Source organism: Falco biarmicus, chromosome 16, assembly GCF_023638135.1.
Source record: "Falco biarmicus isolate bFalBia1 chromosome 16, bFalBia1.pri, whole genome shotgun sequence".
Classification (NCBI taxonomy): Eukaryota; Metazoa; Chordata; class Aves; order Falconiformes; family Falconidae; genus Falco; species Falco biarmicus.
In genome coordinates, this window is record NC_079303.1 from 1,694,215 (window position 1) to 1,712,961 (window position 18,747).

General features: G+C 50.1%; 1 protein-coding gene across 2 annotated transcripts in view; it reads left to right on the forward strand.

The window, feature by feature from the left end:
• Nucleotides 1-18,747, forward strand: part of GNAI3 (G protein subunit alpha i3) — a 33,142-nt gene that overhangs the window by 661 nt on the left and 13,734 nt on the right. The window contains exons 1-3 of one of the 2 annotated variants that reach the window (XM_056361355.1): nt 12,761-12,920; nt 17,546-17,588; nt 17,700-17,841. In XM_056361355.1, the coding sequence (XP_056217330.1) occupies nt 12,776-12,920; nt 17,546-17,588; nt 17,700-17,841 (330 nt within the window). In that variant the 5' untranslated portion in view covers nt 12,761-12,775. Of the gene's footprint in view, nt 1-12,760; nt 12,921-17,545; nt 17,589-17,699; nt 17,842-18,747 lie in introns of those variants that run through there. The other variant, XM_056361356.1, reaches the window with a different exon arrangement.

Here is an 18,747-nt window from a genome sequence, read left to right on the forward strand (position 1 = left end):
GGGGGTGGGGCAGGGCTCTGGGCGGTGAGGGGCTTCGGGGGGGGGGTGGGGCAGGGCTCTGGGCGGTGAGGGGCTTCGGGGGGGGGTGGGGCAGGGCTCTGGGCGGTGAGGGGCTTGGGGGGGGTGGTGGGGCAGGGCTCTGGGCGGTGAGGGGCTTGGGGGGGGTGGTGGGGCAGGGCTCTGGGCGGTGAGGGGCTTGGGGGGGGTGGTGGGGCAGGGCTCTGGGCGGTGAGGGGCTTGGGGGGGGGTGGTGGGGCAGGGCTCTGGGCGGTGAGGGGCTTGGGGGGGGGTGGTGGGGCAGGGCTCTGGGCGGTGAGGGGCTTGGGGGGGGGTGGTGGGGCAGGGCTCTGGGCGGTGAGGGGCTTGGGGGGGGTGGTGGGGCAGGGCTCTGGGCGGTGAGGGGCTTGGGGGGGGTGGTGGGGCAGGGCTCTGGGCGGTGAGGGGCTTCGGGGGGGGGGTGGTGGGGCAGGGCTCTGGGCGGTGAGGGGCTTCGGGGGGGGGTGGTGGGGCAGGGCTCTGGGCGGTGAGGGGCTTCGGGGGGGGGGTGGTGGGGCAGGGCTCTGGGCGGTGAGGGGCTTCGGGGGGGGGTGGTGGGGCAGGGCTCTGGGCGGTGAGGGGCTTCGGGGGGGGGTGGTGGGGCAGGGCTCTGGGCGGTGAGGGGCTTGGGGGGGGTGGTGGGGCAGGGCTCTGGGCGGTGAGGGGCTTGGGGGGGGTGGTGGGGCAGGGCTCTGGGCGGTGAGGGGCTTGGGGGGGGTGGTGGGGCAGGGCTCTGGGCGGTGAGGGGCTTCGGGGGGGGGTGGTGGGGCAGGGCTCTGGGCGGTGAGGGGCTTCGGGGGGGGTGGTGGGGCAGGGCTCTGGGCGGTGAGGGGCTTCGGGGGGGGTGGTGGGGCAGGGCTCTGGGGAGGGTCCCGGGGGGGGGGGGGGGGGGGGGGGCGAATGAGGGTCTCCCGGCCTCAGGAGTGGGCTTGTGGGGAGCAGGGGGTGAGCCCGGTGGAGGCTGGTGTCTGTGCCGCAGGGTGTGTGCAGTTTCAGTGGGGGGGGTGTGTCTGCGGGACGCAGGGGAGGGGGGGAGTGGACTGGACCGGGGTGTTGGGAAAGCAGAGGGAGCTCTGCAGAGAGGGGAGGGCTGAGACCTTTGGGGGTCTTTGGGGCTTGGAGAGGGTGAAGGAGCCACTGGGCAGGGGATTGGGCCTTGCCAGGGCTCAGAATGGCTTTAGGGGCCTCAGAGGGTGACTTTGGGGAGAGGAGGGGGTCCACAAGGTTAAAAGATCTTTAGATGGCAAGCGGTGGTGAAGGGTGCTGGGGAGGGTCCTGAGAGGCCTGAGGGATCCCTGGGGAGGTGTGAGGAGGACTCAGTGCTCTGGAGGTCTCCCTGGGTCATCTTGGGGGGCCCTGTGGACAAGGCCACTCTTGAGAGGCAGCTTTGCCTTTGTGTTGCTGGCGAAGGCTCAGCTCCATGTGAGGTCCCCAGGTCTGGTCCTGTCACTTCACCCGGCGTTGGGTCCCCCATCCCTCTTTGGTGAGAGGGGAGGTGGCTGCCTGCTCTGCTCCCGTGGGGGGGTGAGGGGAGTGTGCTGCTTTCTTGAGGGCGGGGGCTTTTCTGAGCCAGCTGCCTGCTGAAATAACCCTTCTGAGCCTGGATGTTACCGGTGCTCCCCCCGGGCTGCTGCATGGGGACGGTCCCTCCCCGGTGGCTTTGGGCTGGGGCTCTGAGAGCAGAAGGTGCTCCTTGGGCTGGTGTAGGTGTCCTTTCATCTTCTCCTTCATGGGACAGAGAAGGAAGGGAGCACTTGTGTTCTTAGTTGAATAGAGAGATTGTATCATTGGGGCTTGGCTGTTAAGGTTTTTGCTTATTATGGGGTACTGGAGTTAAGTCCTTTTATCAGGTAGTCGGGTGAAAGCAGCCCCTGGGTGCCCGTGTTTCTCGAACCAGAAGTGCCCACGCTGGTGTGCGAGCTGCCTGGGCAGGGGTATGCTAATTACGCTGTGTGCTCTGTGCCTGGCGCTGCCACAGATCCTCTGATAGGATCTGACTTTGCATGGAAGATGATTTCAGTTTGGCATGCTCTGCCGTAGCTGAGCTGGTTTTGCAGAGCTTGCAGGAGTACGAAACCGGCGGTGGTGGTGTTGCCCCGCTGCAGTCGCTGTGTGTGCAGGCTTCCTGAGAAAGGAAGTGTCACTTCTCTTGTATTTTGACTTTTTCCAGTTAAAATGCATTCGTGGATTTTGAGAAGAGCTGAATGGAATATTTCTCTTCAGAAGAACTACAGATTCTCTTTAGCAGAGAACTTATGCTGTGTTTGGTCCACATTTTGGTCTTTAGAAGTTCTTGTGGGTGATAATGAGAGCGCAGAGGAGGCAAAAGCTGCCTGTCTCTAAAGTCTGCCGGGTACAGGATGACTCCTGTGCCCTTTCTTTGCAGCTTTGTGTGAGCTCAGGACCAGGCAGCACATTGTGGGCTGGTAGGTGGACCATCTGGCCACGTAGGTTTGCCTTTTCCAATGTCTGGGTTGTGGGTTGTTTTTGTTACACCGATGATTTCCACCTTGGGGAAGACAGATTGAGTTTGTGAGGACCAGAACAACTGTGTTGAGTGTCTCCTGTAGGACAGGGTGTATTAACAAACAATTCTGCTTCCCAAGTGGTCCTTGTCCTAAGAATAGTTTTTCTTTTCCATTTAACCTGGTTTCGCTTGTACCCTTGCAAGAGGTGCTCTGAGGTTGGTGATCATATGTGTATGTAGAAAACTTCTTGGCTGCATGTCAAGATGCTACTTTATTCTCCAGGTGTTTGTTTTGGTGTTAGTAAGCAATCCTTGCAAATCCTCTGGGTGGAATATTTCTTCATATTTTTGTATGTCAGGGCTTTGGGGTTTTTTTTTTTTGCAGTGTTGAGTTCTTTGTGGTGATACTGGGAAGGCACTAAGGGCTTTGGGTCTGAGGCTGCCTGTCCTTGTCAGCAAATGACAGAATGGAGGGAGTATCCCAAAGGCTGGACAGTAATTGGATTCAATGCATTAGAGACCAGGTGAAGCTTTTAAAAGTACAAGCAGCAGCTGCCTTTTGGTCTGCTGTTGACTTTGGATGGCAGCAAAATACCTGATTGCTGTGCTTCTCAGCATGTCCTCAGGTAAGGACTTGAGCACGTTGTTACTCTGGAGAAGCTCGTCTGGAATAATTGGACTTCCACACAGAGTGACACTGGAATAGTGATCTGTATCTACTCTTGTTTGGGAAAAAAACCCACCAACTTATCTCAGATCAGGTTTGCACCTGGCCTTGACCAGCAGGTGCTTAACTGCAATCTCTCCCAAATGTCATGGTCTTCTAGTTTTAAGAATTAGTGTAATGATTCCTGGTGATCAAAGGGAAGGCTGAAATGTGCTCTCCCTACATGTAGCCCTGTTAATGTGCGGGTAGAGCAGAACAGTTAGTTGCCAGAAGAAAAATACCTGCAGTGGGAACAAATGTCCTTTCAGTAATACATCCAGAGCCTGGTGGAGAAATTCATGAGGTTTGTTCCATTGTTTGAGCAAGCACTTGGGATTTTTTTTCATAACATGGTATTAAAAGGTCTGGGATATGTAGTGTCTGGTATTGTTAACTGGTTGTAAGAGATCATGCGGTGGTTTATGTAACTGGAGTGAGCCTCTTGCGGTACTGCTGATGCGGTGAAGTTTAGAGGAAATTTATTTCTTTATAGATGAGGTTTGGAGTCCATACGTTCTTCCCCAGCTCTGTTAAAATAACTGCCCTAGTTTGGGCTTTGCAGAATTATGTAGGCTAAGAAAAGGGTCGTGCTTGTACCCACGGTGGCTGTTCTTTCCCAGCTCTGCTGTTAACCCAGCCTGGGTGTTAGGAGAGCTTGGTGAATTAGTGACAGACCCAAAATTGGGAGTGTTTTGGTGCATTTGACTTCCTCTCCTCTTCTATAAGCATCATCTTTTCTTGGACAGAGGAGGAAGGAGAGGAGACTTCAGCTGCACACTCCATTCTTCCCGGAGGTGCTCTGACTCCGTTGTCACAGCATCTTGTGTCGCAGAGGTGTTTTGACTGCTGGCGGAGGCGATCTCAGTAGTCTGATAACTCTTGGGGTAGTTGGGGTAAGGGTAATCCTGGAGCTGTTTGTGTGGTTGCTTCTCCTTGGGGACTTCAAGTCACTTCACAATGTTTCCCTTTCACAATTCTGCGTGTTGAGCAACTCCTCAGCTTTGGGGTTTTTTATGAAAGTAAACCTGAGCGCTGAATAGCAACTGACCAAGGTCGTGCCAACCCCTACCCGTGTGATGGAATTGTTTTTGTGTGCAAGTGCCAGCAGTGGCTTGTCTTGAACTGGGTATGGTTTGAATGACTGCACGCCCCAGTTCGCACTGGCAGGTAAACACTTTCTCCAACAAAAGCCAGTGCTCCTGGGAGGTTGGGAACAGCCTGGGAGTCCTCGCACAAATCCCCATCCTAAACACTGCCTCTCCTAATTTGCCTCCAGGAAAACGCAGCTCTGCAGGCACAGGCATGTGATTCTGCTGATGTGGAGACCTGTGGGATTTTTCCAGTTGGGATGAGCAGCCAAAATGGAGGAGGGCGCAGGAACTCTTCCTGGTTAGTTTAGGTGCTAGCCTGTACCCTGAGCTCCGCTCTCCAGCGCCTTTCAGAAGGCCTGGTGTGTGGTGCTGGGCTGCGTCTCGGATGGGTTCTGTGTGGCACTGAGTGACAAAGCTCGTTGCAGGATGCGCAAAGTTGTCCTGTTGCCAAATCCAGCCAGTTTCACTTCCCTGCTGGGACTGGCCTGTGCAAACGGCATTTCTGTGGCTCTGGCTGTGCCGGTGCAGGCAGTGTTGAGCCCTTCATGCCTAAAACACACCGTTATTCAGCCTGTTACAATTTTACTGGGTTTAGATGCTCTGTGTAATTATGTTGAAGCAGTCCTGCCAATTCATGCAGAAATAATTAAAAGCATAAGTTTGTTCTAAAATAGCCTTCATCTACATAACTAATCAAGCAAGCTGCAAGCTTTGCTGCTCCTGGAGGCCTTTTTTCTGAGACTGATTTTTTTTTTCCAACCTTTTCCCCCCCCTCAAATTCACCAAAGCTTTGGCAGCGCTGGTACTTGGCGAGGTTGTGTTTTGGTAACAGCTGGAGCTGATGTGGGGACCCTGCCTGGGGGACCTGCAGGGAGCTGTTGTCCTCTCTGATCCCTGAGCGATCTGGAGCTTTTCCCCCGCCAGCTCTCCGAGGTACACGGTGTCGGTATTGTGACTCATGGCCACGTGATGACTTTTTTCCTCACGCATGCAGCAGTTGGGCTCAGCCCCGTGTTGCGTTTTCATAAGACAAAAATTAAATACCTTGAGCCAATTAGCTTGCAGGGGCAACCTGTGGGAGCTGTGATGAGATCAGTTGGGTGCCTGACTCCCAGCTCGGGTTGTGAAAGGTGCTCTTGGTATCAGAGACATCGTGATCTTCACGCAGAAGCATCACAGCCATCTGGTGACCGCTTCCCAGCAGAGAATGCCTGAAACGATAACGGGTCAGATCTTCTCTCTGAAGACGTGGCACTTCTTGGCTGTGCTTTGGACTTCTTAGAGGACCCAATGCACTTGTCCTCTGCTGAGGTGGTATCTGGCTTGGTGCTGGTATTTCCCTGTCTTCAGGTGTCAGAGCTGCAGCTCACGGGCACGTTTTCCCACCTGAGCATCTGATGCAGGATCTGTGTGCCTTCTGCTTGAATTTCAGTTCTGCCCTTCATCCACCGAAAACAAATGCGGGGCAGGCAAAGTGTTTCTTATCTAAGAAACAATCATTCTTCAGGGTGACTTAACCTTCGGTGTTTTTTGAGGTGTCAGCTGTGATTTAATCAGGGCAACTGCAGCTTGGAAAAAGAGACCGTCATGCCACGCTGGGTGCTGCGTAGGTAAAAAGTTCTGTTTTCTGCCTGATGTCACATCCCATGCCATTAGCCAGCTGTGGGATGGGACTTCTCTGCCTGGTGCCACCTGGGTGGCGTGCACATCGTGTGCTTGTGTAAAGACAGACAGACAAGTGTGTTTGGGCCCGGTGCTGGGAGCTGAGGACAGATAATTTATAACACACAGCTCAGCTGCAGATGGAGCGACTGGCTGGGGAATTGGGATTTCATCTTATCCTCCAAGAGCCCTCTGGACATGGTTCAAGTTTCATTAAATTGAGGCAGAGCACTGAAATAACTTTTCTTGGAAGAGGAGGGTGTGCTGTGAAGAAGAATTTTTTAATTAGACCATGGCTTTTTTTTTTAAGTTTTGAGTAACTATAGGTGTAAAGACACAATGCTCCCCACTTCAGATGCATGAGATGCTCGCTCCTCACACCGGCAGGGTTGAAGAGTGGTCTCTTAGTGACTTACACAGGGTTTGCATCTGAAATGATTGACAGATGCTGATTATTTTTCTAGTATGCTCTTTGCAGACTGGGTGGTGAGGCTGGGGTAATACCACGCCTCCGTGCCGTCACCTTTTGTTCCCCCGCAGTACCAGCCATGGCGGCGATCCGATGCCTGTCTCTTATTTCATGTTTTCTCAGTTGGTGTTTGGTAACTTCTCTGCCTCGTTTAACCTTCTCTCGTTACCAGGGTGGCACTGGCTGGGTTATCTTTAAAAACAAACACCGAGCAGGATCTGAATTCTGGGGCAAGCCGAGGCGCCGGTGGAGCTCAGCCTCCTGTGGTTTTGTGTTTTGGGGTCTCCGTCCACCACGAGCTCCCTCGTGTTTGAGGAATGAGCTTTTCCCTCAGCGGGGGAACTAACAGTCTGTTCCCTACCCAGCTGCTTATTTTGATAAGTGTTTTTAACAACTCGGGACTGTTGTCCCTGCATGAAATTCAGGGGATGTTTGACTTTTTTTTAAAAACAGTCACATCACAAGAAGAAACTTGATACTTGGGAGACCAGGCTAATGAAAATCTTTTCCAAACCCCTCTTCCCACTGTTCCCACCCCTTCCAAGTCATCTGTTGCTTTCAGATAGAACTCCCATTTTATAGGCCTTGCTTGGCTGTTTCTCTGTTGCCTTCCACTCATGCCAGTAACCGAGCAGACCAGATGGTGCCTTTTTTAACCCATATCCCAGAGAGCATCAGCTTGTGTGAACCCTGCCTGAGAACGATTGGTACTGCTGTGTTACTCCATGGCATTTGGAGGATGAAAATGCCGTGGATGCATCTTCAGGATGACTCTCACAACAGGTTAGGGAAGGTGTTTGCCACGTTTGTGATGCGCTGCAGCGCTTTGCTGGAAGCTGCGCCTCATGATTAAACTTCCGTCTGAATGTAAAGAACATAAAAACATAGGTCTGAACATAAGGAGCTGTTGATGAGAAAGAGGTGCCCAGGAGACCCAGCCAGGAGAGACGTTCATTTGATCTTCAGCCAAAAGACACATTGCGGCAACGTGTTGCTTATCAGTGGGTGTCTTGAGTCCACGCTGCTCAACAGCAGGCGCAATTAGTTTAAAACACTCCCAGGAGTGTTGTTCAAAGAGCTGCAAAAACAACTGCAAACCTGAAGTCCCAGGCTGGCTCTTCGCTGTGTAGCTCAAACTGCAGCGGAGGGGCTTTTTCCTGAAGAGGGATAAGGTGTTTGCAGCCGATTTTGGAAAGAATTGGAACGGTTTGGTTGGGGAGGAGGGAGTTTGGGTCTCCCTTGCTGAGCATTGAGGACACGGGTTGCCAGCATTGGTGCTGTTGTTATGGTGTCCTACCATGAGTGTAGCTGGTGCTGGCTTCATGGAGGAGAACGGCATGGCTAGTATTTAGTTAGCACCCCTGGGCCAGTTGGCCACTTTGTGGTGGGAATGGAAAGCTGCGTTTCCATCAGGGAAGTGTTTTCTTGTGTGTTTGGGTTTGTGGCTCTCAGCACTTTCAGTCCTGACAGTGCCTCTTCTTCCCTGTGCCAGTGGTGGCTGCGCTGCAGAGTTGGGATTAGGCAGCGCTGCTGTTAGTAGCCCTCTCCTAAATTCGGTCTGACCTTTTATTTGAACCTGGCTGTGGATGAAAATAGGGTGGCTTTGTTTGGTGGGGTTTTTTTTGCACAAGGAATTATTTTTCATCAAAGGTAAAAAGGGGATGTTGTCAAAGTTGAGGATGTTCGTGCTGTCTCCCACATCCTGTTGCAGCCTTTGGGGTGCAGAAGCCTACTCCCTGTAGGACCAGTGTCCTGCATTCCCCAGGAGACTTGCTCCTGAAGTCGTTGCTTTGACGTTTATGGTCTTGTAGATTTAGAACAAGGTGAGGTGCTTGAGGAGTGAACATCAACAGTTGCTGTTTGTCTGCTTCACAGTTACAAGTGGTTGTAAACCAGTTGTCCTCTCACTTAGCTGTGCTTCTGCAGACTTACATGGTGGTTAAGACTTAATGCAACAGCCCTGCAAGAAGGGGGGAAAACCCAATCTGCCTGCCTTCCAAGACCAGCCTTTTTTCCCTTTTCCCAGTTTCCATCATTCATCCTATCAAGAAAAAACTTCCTTAAAATCTTTAATTCTGTAATTGCCTGATTTTGTGCATGTTACTGTAACTCCTTAAGCAATTTCTCGGTGATGTCCATGGTCACTCAGATCTGTGTGTAGGTGGCAGCGCTTTGGCAGGTGGCCAGCTGCTGGCCCGGTGGTCGGCAGGACTGGTGTGGAATTCCTTGGGAATATCTCGGTCTTCTGAATGGTCACGGGGTGTTTTTAACCACGTTGCAGCATGAAGTGGAGCTGGCGCTTTGAACCCAGCGTTTCCCAGTCTCTCGCTGCTGTTAGGCTGCGATGTGGTACGATGTCTGCGTTAAATGCTGGGAATTAAGTCGGTTGCTAGTCTCTCCCCATGCTGGCACCGGTGCCTTGGTGTGCTCTCCTGGATTGATAGCTGCACGGTGGCCTCGGCACTGCCCTGCGTGGAGGTGGTCACTGTGCCAAGTGCTTGAAGGCTTTCTCTTGTAAGGCACCTGGTAAAAATCTCTGCAGAAGCTTTAAAGGCAATCGTTATGGGTTCAAAGGCTTTTAAGTGAAACAAGGTTAATGCCTTAATGGTTTCAGGACAAAAAGAAAAAAAGCTTATAAAACATAATGCTTGGGTGCTCAGGGGTTAACGTTCATCACTGAGGCATTTACAGTTTTATGGTTTCAAGTCTTAATTTCTCTGGCTTATGCAACAATGCTTTAAGGCCTATTGAATGGCTGAATGATATATGTAAGACTAATTATTTCCCTGATTTTTTTCATATGAGGATGTTATTAGTTTCATATGGAAAGTAAACGCAATGGCGTGTGGCACAAAGAGCCTGTGACCTGTTGTGAGCACGTGAAAGCAGAGTGGCAGCACGCAGCTCCGTGGTGGGTACCACGGGGCAGTTTGTGGGCTGGACTGGCCAGAGCCACCCAGCTGTGGCTCTTGCATCGCTCATCTCCATGTTGGGTGTTGGGAAACCCTCCTCCGGGGCTGTGGCTGTGCCTGAGCATCTTCCAGGTACCTTCTAGGGGGTGGAACCTGTGTGAGTGGCAGCCCAGGTAAGCCAGCAGGCAGAGCAGGATGCTGTGTTCTGTTCAAAAAGTGGTTGAATTGATCCTAGAGCTCGTGTTATGTTTTCAAAATGGCATTCCTTTAACAGCCCTCCGTTCTTATTTCATCCAGAGGCGGTGACAACTTCAGGTGACTTGTCTTATAACACTGGCTCTTGTTACCTCCAAGGTTAAGCTTTACTCAGCCCATATGCCCTATTTTGTTCGTATATTTTTTTTCCAGTATGTGGTTATTCTTGTAAAAGTGTTGACCTAAGCTGTCCAGGTTCCCGTTGCTTTTTCTAACAGTAGTTGTATTTTTGAGGTTCAGTGGTACGATGCTGCTGCTCCTTTCTCTAATGCTTTTCCCCCTTTTCCTGGTTCCCAGCGCAGCACACTCGCTCCTTTTGAGTCTGTAGCTTGTTGAATCCCTCTTGGCCTTGGGATATGCAAGAGCATTCCCGGGTGCCTTGACAGAAAAGATCACAACAAGGGGAGATGGGATGACTGTTAGCAGGGATGGCAGCTTGCCCTTGCTTAGAAATACTTACACAAGAAGGTGGGGATGTCAGGATTTGAATTTGGCCTGATGAGGCTGGAAACCAGGAGGGAAGCGGCAGAGAGGATGGAGACCTCGCAGTTCAGCTTTCTAGAAGTGCAGTTGCACGGGTACGAGGGCTGCAGGAGGGTGTCCGGGGTGTCCAAGAGCCTGTCCAGGTGGAATACAAACCAGGAGGGCACCACTGTGGAGAACTGCCTGAGGAGTGTGTTGATGTACGAGGGGAAGCATTCGTGTTCACTTGTGAGGGTGGGATGTTGGATAAATGTTGACAAAAGGAAACATCTGTTTTATCAGGGAGAGATCCACTGGGGTTTATGATGATTTGGCTAGCTCCTCCTCCGTGCTTGCAGTGCCTCCCCTGGTATTTTAGGGGCTGGACTCCTCGGCTTTGTTGTACTGTTGATTTGGCCCCTTTTTAGTCTGTTGGAGGGGAGGTTGGTGGCGTTGGGGGTTTGCAGGTGGGCTCTAACCAGAGCCAGGTGATTCAGCATCACTTCATAGCAGCACCTTAGCATGAGAGGGTTGCGTGGGCTTCCCAGGTCCGCTCAGCCCTGCGGCTTCCAGCTTTTCAAGTGCAATGTCTGGGGTTATTCCTGAGCTGTTTGAGAGGCGATGTTTGAAACGCTGAGAAATTCCAGTGGATTTCGGAGTTCAGCAAGGGTTGCGGCATCACCCTGCCTCAGGAATGGTCTGGCAAAGTTTCTGCCAAACCCCTGCTGAGATTTTTAGAGCTGATGCGGGCTGTTGCTGTAGTTACAAGCTGTGCATGCTCTCCTCTAGAGGCTAGAAATCAGAAACATGTCAGTCTGTTAATTTTTGTCTTGCTCGCTTGTACTTTAATGGATATTCCAGGTGCATCACTTCTGTGTCTCTAGTAAGAATTTGTTTCAGCAGTGACCTGGTTTCTCTTCAGAAACTTTCAGATGCTGCAGGGCTTTTCCCCTTAATTTGGGGGCGGGGAAGGAAAAAAATTCACCTGAAGTACACTTCAGTGCAGTTTTGATATGGCTCTAGGAAAAAAAGCGCTTAAAGTAAGCTTGTTAATATCTTCAGCAGTGAACTGGATGCTTGTGTTTGGGAGAGGTAGGTGAGTCTTTGACCTACCTTCCTTGTTTCCCAGGCAGGGTGAATTAGGAAGTAATTGGTTTAAGAGCAAGCATTTTATCCAGAGTGCAGCTGCATAGACTTGTAATTCCCATTCTGAGCTGTGTTTTGGTAGCTTGCTTGTTGCTCTCTTCCCTGTAATCTCCAGCGCATCTACATGCCAAGCTGCTTGGCTTCCCATCTCCTGCTGCAGGAAAGCCTCTGGCTTCCTGGGGGGAAGTGGTTGGATGATAATTTCCCTCCTTTGTATGCATCGCTGTCGCAGGGCCAGGACTAGTACAGCTCGAAGGCTGCTCGGGCTCCCTCCCGTCTCCCTTCCTCCTCCAGAGGGAAAAGGGGTCTGGCTGCAGGACCTCACACAGGGCTCGCCACCCTTTGAGCAGAAGGGCGTTCGGCGCTGTCTGAGGGTGCCAAGCTTTCCCCTCTGGGCTTGGGGTGTTATTCGGGTGGTCTGGGGGAAGCTCCGGGGGCTCCTGGCTCCGGATGGTCTCTGGAGGGAGGGGTTGCTGGCTGAAGGATGTGTTGAGGTACCAGGGCTTCACTAAATTCTTGTGGAGTGTGCATCGATGGAGTGGGGCAAGCCACTACATCAAAAAGCAGCAAATGCTTTGTGACAGATTAGTTGTCCTTTGTGCCTAGGGTGTGCAAGCAGAGCTGTGGGGTAAATAGGTTCCTTGCTGCTAATTTGGGAAAAAGAGAAGTTAAGACTTCTGAAACAATTTTTCCATGGAGTTACAACATCCCTGCTTAGGTCAGCCTTGGTTTCTTGTGACGAAATGTGATCCCTGTGTAGCTGTGCTAATCGGAGCAAAAAGGAAAGGTTTGCTTTTCCTTTTACAGTGAGGAATGTCCCAGTAATGCTCTGACTCTCATATTTTTTTGAACCCAGTGAGATACAGCATCGTGTTTCATGAGTTTTGAACTCTGTAGCTCCCTGTCTGGTCCCTGCCTGTGATCCCGGAGGCTGGGTGCTTTCCCTGCAGAGTCCGTAAGAATTTCAATGTAACTCTATCCACTTGCACTCTTCATCTTAATTTCTGATGTGAAGCATCAGTTTTCTGTAGGTTGGAGCATTGTTTCAGTAGCATTTAAATTCCTACTCTTTTCTCCCCCCCTCCACCAACTAAATGTACTTGACTGAAGGTTTAAGCCGCGCTGTAAGCATAAACACCATGCATCGGAGTAAATGAAGCTGCATGAGAGGAGGTAACAAAAGGTGAAGATTAAAAGCTGTTTACAAAGTAGATACAATATGGATTTCTTTATGCAAACCCTTTACAGCCACTCCAGTGAGTTGGAGAAAGGAGAATAGCCGCTTGTGCGGTGCCGACATCTGCAAATGCTTAGAGAAGTTGTGAGCTTCAAAGAACAGAAGTGAGACCTGGAGATGTTGAAGCTAGGGCTGGAAAGTAAGAGCAAAATGTAAATGATTGTGGACCTTGTCTGGGGTGGGGGGTAAGATCAGAGGTGTAAAGTGAAAGAGGCCCCTGAAAAAGCCTTATGCTGTGTGGGAGGATGTACTACAGTATCTCAGAATAGACATGGGCAATGTTAATGGTTTTGATTTTTTAATTTTTTTTCTTGAGCGGTTGAGATGAGACCATGTCTGACGTTGGCCGTCTCATCAGCAAGCAGCTGCCACCCCAGCAGGAGCTCCCAGCAAATGATTACGGAGCTGGAGGGCAGACGTTTTTAAATGACTGTTTAATGAGGCATCTTGTCTGGATGGCTCTTGCAGGAGCAGAGGGTGAGTCTGAGTGAGGACCTGGAACGTCGAGAAAAACTCCTTTAGGAATAACATCCCAGAGGAGGTGATGACTTACTGCTTGGCCCTTGTAGCTGTGACTGCCAGTAGTGTCTGCTGTAGGAGCCAGTTCTGGGTCGTGTGTTGGTAAGGAGAGGGGGTTAGAGGATGTGGGTCACCATTTCCTACTTCTGCTGGTCCCCTTGAAGTAACAGGGTGAGCAACCTCCAAGAGCGTGGATCGCTGCTCTGCTAAGCTGCCACTGAAGCATGGGGGGCGTTGGAAAAGAGAAGGGAAGGAGTTAAATGAGTATGGTTTGAATTAGTGTTGTATAACCAAATTGACTGTGTTGTCATGGCATAATTGTATCTGATACTGTTTTGTCAGTCAAATGACAGGTAGTACAAGTTCAGCATTGCCTGCTGGAGAAGCAGATTATTTTAAGATAATCTAAGGAGGAAATGACAGCAAATATGAGTATGAGAAATAAAAGCCAGAGGGGCTGTGTTCAAAACTCTATTCTGAATTCCTGCTGTTGGGACTCTGGGCTTAACACTGCTGTTTTGGGACACTGAAGCTTTCAAATCATGGCACCTTAATACAGGGAATATGAAAGGTGGCCGTGGAAAATAAAAATGAGATTTTGTGCTCCTCCCAGGGTGGAAGAGCTGAGTCTGTGGAGCGTTAACATTTTCACATCTGACCACAAGTGCTGTAGCTGCAGTGCTGAGCACCCAAGAAGCCATAGCAGGAACACACAGATATTCCCAAGCCCTTCTTGATGCCATCTCTATTAAAATCCGTGCCAGCTGGAGGAGAGGTGCAGACATCTTGGCAACTGGGAGAAGAGGCAATAACAAAAGAAAACCCGCCTGCTAAAGGGAAAGATATTCCCTGCAAGCTGCTGGTTTCAGACAGTCTTGCTGTAGCTGGCTGCAGGCTGCAGCAGGAGCCCTGCTGTTGTCATGTGGTTTGGGATTTGCTTGGGTGGAAGGTGTAAACTCCCAACATCTGAGCAGATTTTGGGGAATTCTGCTTAAAACTTGCTTTATTTTTCATCCTTGTTAATGCTTCTGGAACAGCTTTGAAGGTGGAGCCTAGTTTATACTGCCTGCTCTACTTGAGGCTGAACAGGCAGTAGCTTTTTAAGTCTTGAGGGAAGGGAAAAAAAATGGAATTGCTGTATGCTTAGGAATAATTTAAAAGTTGAAATTCTTTGGTTTGCAGACACTTAACATGGCAGCCTGGAAGTATTTTGTCATGAGAGGCTCTAATCTGGTAACCCTTCAACCTAAACTAAAGGCTAATTGATTTAAATTGCACTACGTGCCCTATCTTGGGAACAGTTTTCCTACTGTGGGGGCAGCTGTTAGTGTTAGTCCCCTGAGGGGGACGAGACAGAAACTCAAGCACTGTCTGAGCAATCAGCATTTAAAGGTGTCGGTGCTCTTAGATGTATGTCTTGGCCGTGGCACCCCCGGAGCTGTGCAGGAGAGGCACTGGGTACTGGTTGGTTCAACACTGTTGTGTTTCTCTGGTTGCCTCTGTTCTCTTGTGCCAAATTGATCCAAAGAAGCAGAAATCCTTCTCCAGCCACTCTGCAATGGAGGTACAACCCTGAGACACCTGGAAATAGGTATAATGAGTCAAGGCATCATTTGACTAGAGGTTCCTGGCATTTGGCAGCCTGAGAGCCTGCCATGAAAGCACTTGTCCTACTGTGAAAGCTCGTACTATGGGAAGAGGCTGGTTTGCATCTGCCCTATTCAGCCACCAAGAGCTGTAAAAATATTTGGCCACATGTTTGGTTTGAAGCTAAGTGCAAATAGGAAATGCACCTTCAGCTTGAAAACGACTTTGTTGGGGAAACTTTCTGTTGTAATGTAATACAGCAGTGGATCCGCAGGAATGCTTGTCAACATCTGGGAGCTGACTGGGATGAACCTGGGAGTGGAAATACAAGTGCATGGCTGTAAAGGCTGCATTGTCCTCATTAGGTGCTGATTGCGAGTGACAAGTCTGGGCTCAGGTTGGCGCGGTGTGTTCACTGCTGGTGACTGAGCTGCTCGTATCTGGCTGCTGCGTACTCCTCCTCTGCCACCGCTGTAACCGGCACCTTGGTGTTCCTGCCAGTACTTTTTATTCCCTTATCAGTCAAAAGGGTTTTACTAGTGATGTTGGAAAAAACCCTGAAGGAATGTGAAATAAGCAGGCTAAAAGGCGTACAGAATTCCAGGCAAGGGAATAATTCGTACCTGTCACAAACACAATCCCTCCAAAGTGACCTCTTTATCTTCAAGGGTTTGGTTTCTTGCTTCCTCAGCCAACATGACATAAAGTCACAAGACCAAGAAGTGAATTCTACTTTTTAAGAAGTGCTGCTGCTCCCACACCCTGTTCATGGTGCTGTTTCTAGGAGCTGGCCTTCCTGAGGCTTCAGGGATGTTAGAATGACACTGGAGTGCAGCGTTGTCCCCTCTGGATGTTGCAAGAGGCTTGGGAAGCTCTTTCCTGGAAGCTGTGCTTCCCTAAGGTAGCACCAGAAAGCTTTTCTGCTTCTTCTGGTGGAGAAGTTTGCCACAGCCCAGTTCTCACAGCCTGACATTCCCCAAAGCTGGTCTTTTTGGTTTTCCTGTTAGTCTGATAATCTAAAAATTTTTGTCTTCCCACAAAGCTTGCCTTGCTTGTAGCACTGCCATTCTGGGTTAGCACACTGCCGCGTGGTGTGGACTCTGCAGGCTGGGACATTTGGTTCCTGGAAGCTTGATGTGAATGGGAGGTTGGGTTTCTTAGTCCATCCAGGATCTCGAGTCATCTATCCAAATCCAGACAGGCTCAACTTCATTCCATCTCCTTCAGCAAACCCAGTTCTGCAGATCAGAGTGAGCCTTTTAGGCTGAGGAGCCCTGAAGCCAGCGGCTGGTCCGGCTTGTTTGCAACGAACTCCTGGCGCGGTCACACGAGGTAGAGTAACGCAGGACCTGCACCTCTGCTGACGTGCAGTAACGCCGTGCGTGCCTTTCTCATGCTTCATGGCTGGGACAGGCGTGTGTGTGGGCAGTGCACTCGGCTGCTGCTAACTGCAGAGCTCAGTAAACTGTGATAATGTGATGGCTCAGAGTCCCAGAGTTAGGTAGGAGTCTGCTGCACCGAGCTGTGCAAGCGTGTCAGCTGCTGCACGGGTGTGCAAAGGTGGTTTCTGCCTTGTACCTGTGGGAAAGGGACACTGAATGCTCTGTGGTTCAGAGAAAAAGCTGCGAAAAGCGGGTTAACTAGCTGTTATTTTGCAGACAGATGGGGATAACGCACACACACCAGGTCTGCAGAGGTTTGGCAAGCCAGGTTTCTCTGCCTTTCTTTGAAGGAAGGCTGTTTGCAATGCAGACATGCCCAAGTGCTACAGCCTGCAGGTCTGATATTTCAGCTGGAAATCATCCTCTGGCAAAGGGTCATTTCCAAGCTAAACCCACGGGTCTCTTCAGCCTCAGTTTCCCAGAATAATAATCCTTGCGTTGTGGGAGATGATAGAGAACAGAGCTTGTTAATCCATTAAAATTTGCTCTCTGTGTTCTGTGGGGGTGTGTCTGGGTGTGCAGAGGTGAGGATGCCCAAGTTGCCTTGTGGCTGTAGGAACCAGTGCTGGCAGCTGGAGGGGTAGGGCAGGGTCCTGGGTCTGTGCCGGGGTCCTGTGCTGAGTCACGGGCATCTGAGCTGCTGCCTCAAGTCTAGACAGGTATCTTTGAATTTTGCCAGAGCGTTTCAAAAGGTATCTAGCTCAGGAGTGACACCGGTGTGCTTACCACTGTGCACTAGTAATGGATCGTGGGAGCGCACCTAGTTTTCTGCTGTGGGGAAAAAAAAAAATGCGTTTGAATGATTATGGGCAATGTTTGGCTGACTTTGTGCTGAGTGGGCAAGGGAACTTGCAAGATCTGTTTTGGTGTTCCTGCTCTGACATGGTAACGTGTTTCTGGGCTTTAATGTCTTAAGCTGCTTCACCTGGATCTGCAAGAGTAATTTCTGCGTGCTTTTGAGCTCTGTTCTACTACCCTTCCACTGTATATCACATAAGATTGCTTCTGAATTAAATGTTCCCTTGTGAAAATGCTCTAGGATCTGCAGTTGCATCCACCTGGGTATTTAAGGGGAATGCTCTTATCTCGCACAGCCCAGTACCGGTGGGTAGCAGCTGATGACATTGATGCACTTGGCTGTAGGGCAGCCTTGGACCGTAGTTACTGAGCTGGAAGAGAGGGATGGTAGTCTATTAGATAAATCCTCGTCCCAGTTTTTCAAACCTGCCTCATCTCCCGGGTGGCTAGCCTCAGTGATCAAGCAGTACACTCTGGAAATTCAGAAATTCTTGGGTTGGGTTTTTTTTGGTTGTGTGTTTGTTTGGTTTTTAGCAGATGAATGCATAATGACTGTCAGCATCTGTAAATAAAACGCAGGAAGGACGTACCTGGCTTCCAGGGGGCTGGCACGGCTGCTGCGGAGCTGTTACCAGCAACAACACACAGTCTCTTGTTCCAGACCCCATCAACTTCTGTGTGGGAGCTGCGAAGAGTACATTCTGCTTTTCCTTTTAATTTCACGTGGTTGCTAACTGAAATTTTTGTGCTTTTCAGGTGCTGGAGAGTCTGGGAAAAGCACCATCGTGAAGCAGATGAAGTAAGTGAGAGTGCAGGCATGTAACTTGCATTTTTGTACGAGATGAAATAAAAAAAAATCTGTGGTGCCCTTCTGGTTTGGCTTGGCAGTGATGGCTTGGTTTTCTTCCAGGATTATTCATGAGGATGGCTACTCGGAGGAAGAATGCAAACAATATAAAGTGGTTGTCTACAGCAATACTATCCAGTCCATCATTGCAATCATAAGAGCCATGGGAAGGCTAAAGATAGACTTTGGGGAAGTTGCCAGAGCAGTAAGTATTTCACGTATTTCCCTTAGTCTGAGTCTGTGAATTGTGTTAATGAATCCTGGAAATTCAGTCTGTGACACTCACAGCGGAAATGTGTTTGTTACAAGATACAATAGTGAAAGACCTTTCATAATCTGTAATGTGTTACCAGTACAGAGTGGCTAGTATTTTACCGAGGTTATGGGTAAGAAGCTTTAGTAGTTTGAATGCTAAAAAAAAAAGTAATCCCCAAACTTTTGTCTAAACTATTCAAATGTTTAACAAAATTCTCAGCTTTGGTTTAAGTTGCTTGACATCAGCCTTCAGCAGTGTTTCACAGCATTGTGCCAGTTAATTTTTAAGCTGAGCCAAATTTTAATTGCTTTCACTACTCACACTTGTCCTCTTAAGTTTTTTGGGGATTTGAGGCCCTGCTTCCCCCACCCCATCCAGTTCTGCTGATTCCTTGGGCTGTTACTAGTGTTTGTCTCCGGTTTCTACCATCTTGAAGTGTTGAAGTCGGGAGGCCTTGACTGTGGTGGTGGTAAAATCACAGACTGGGAAGGCAGGGACTCCCGAAAACTTGGAGAGAGGAATTGTGTATGTCAGCACAGGGCACAGGCCGCGCAGCCCGTGACTCTTGCTATCTGGCACTAATTCCTCATGCTTACAGTTAATATGCAGTAAATGAACTAACCTGCTCAGTTTCTTTGTGATGCAACTACAGCTATCTTGCGATATAAAGCATCCTGGCTGAAGGGCACATCTTCACTTGTGTGTTAACCTGGGCTGTTCGTCAGCTGCTGCTCCAAATCTTTGTGGGAGTTTCCTTCCACCTTTCTTCCGTGCTTGGTGAAGCTGAGTGGTGAGCTCAGCCTAGCTAACACAGCTGGAAGGAGGAAGATGCTAAAATCCATTTCTCAGCTGACC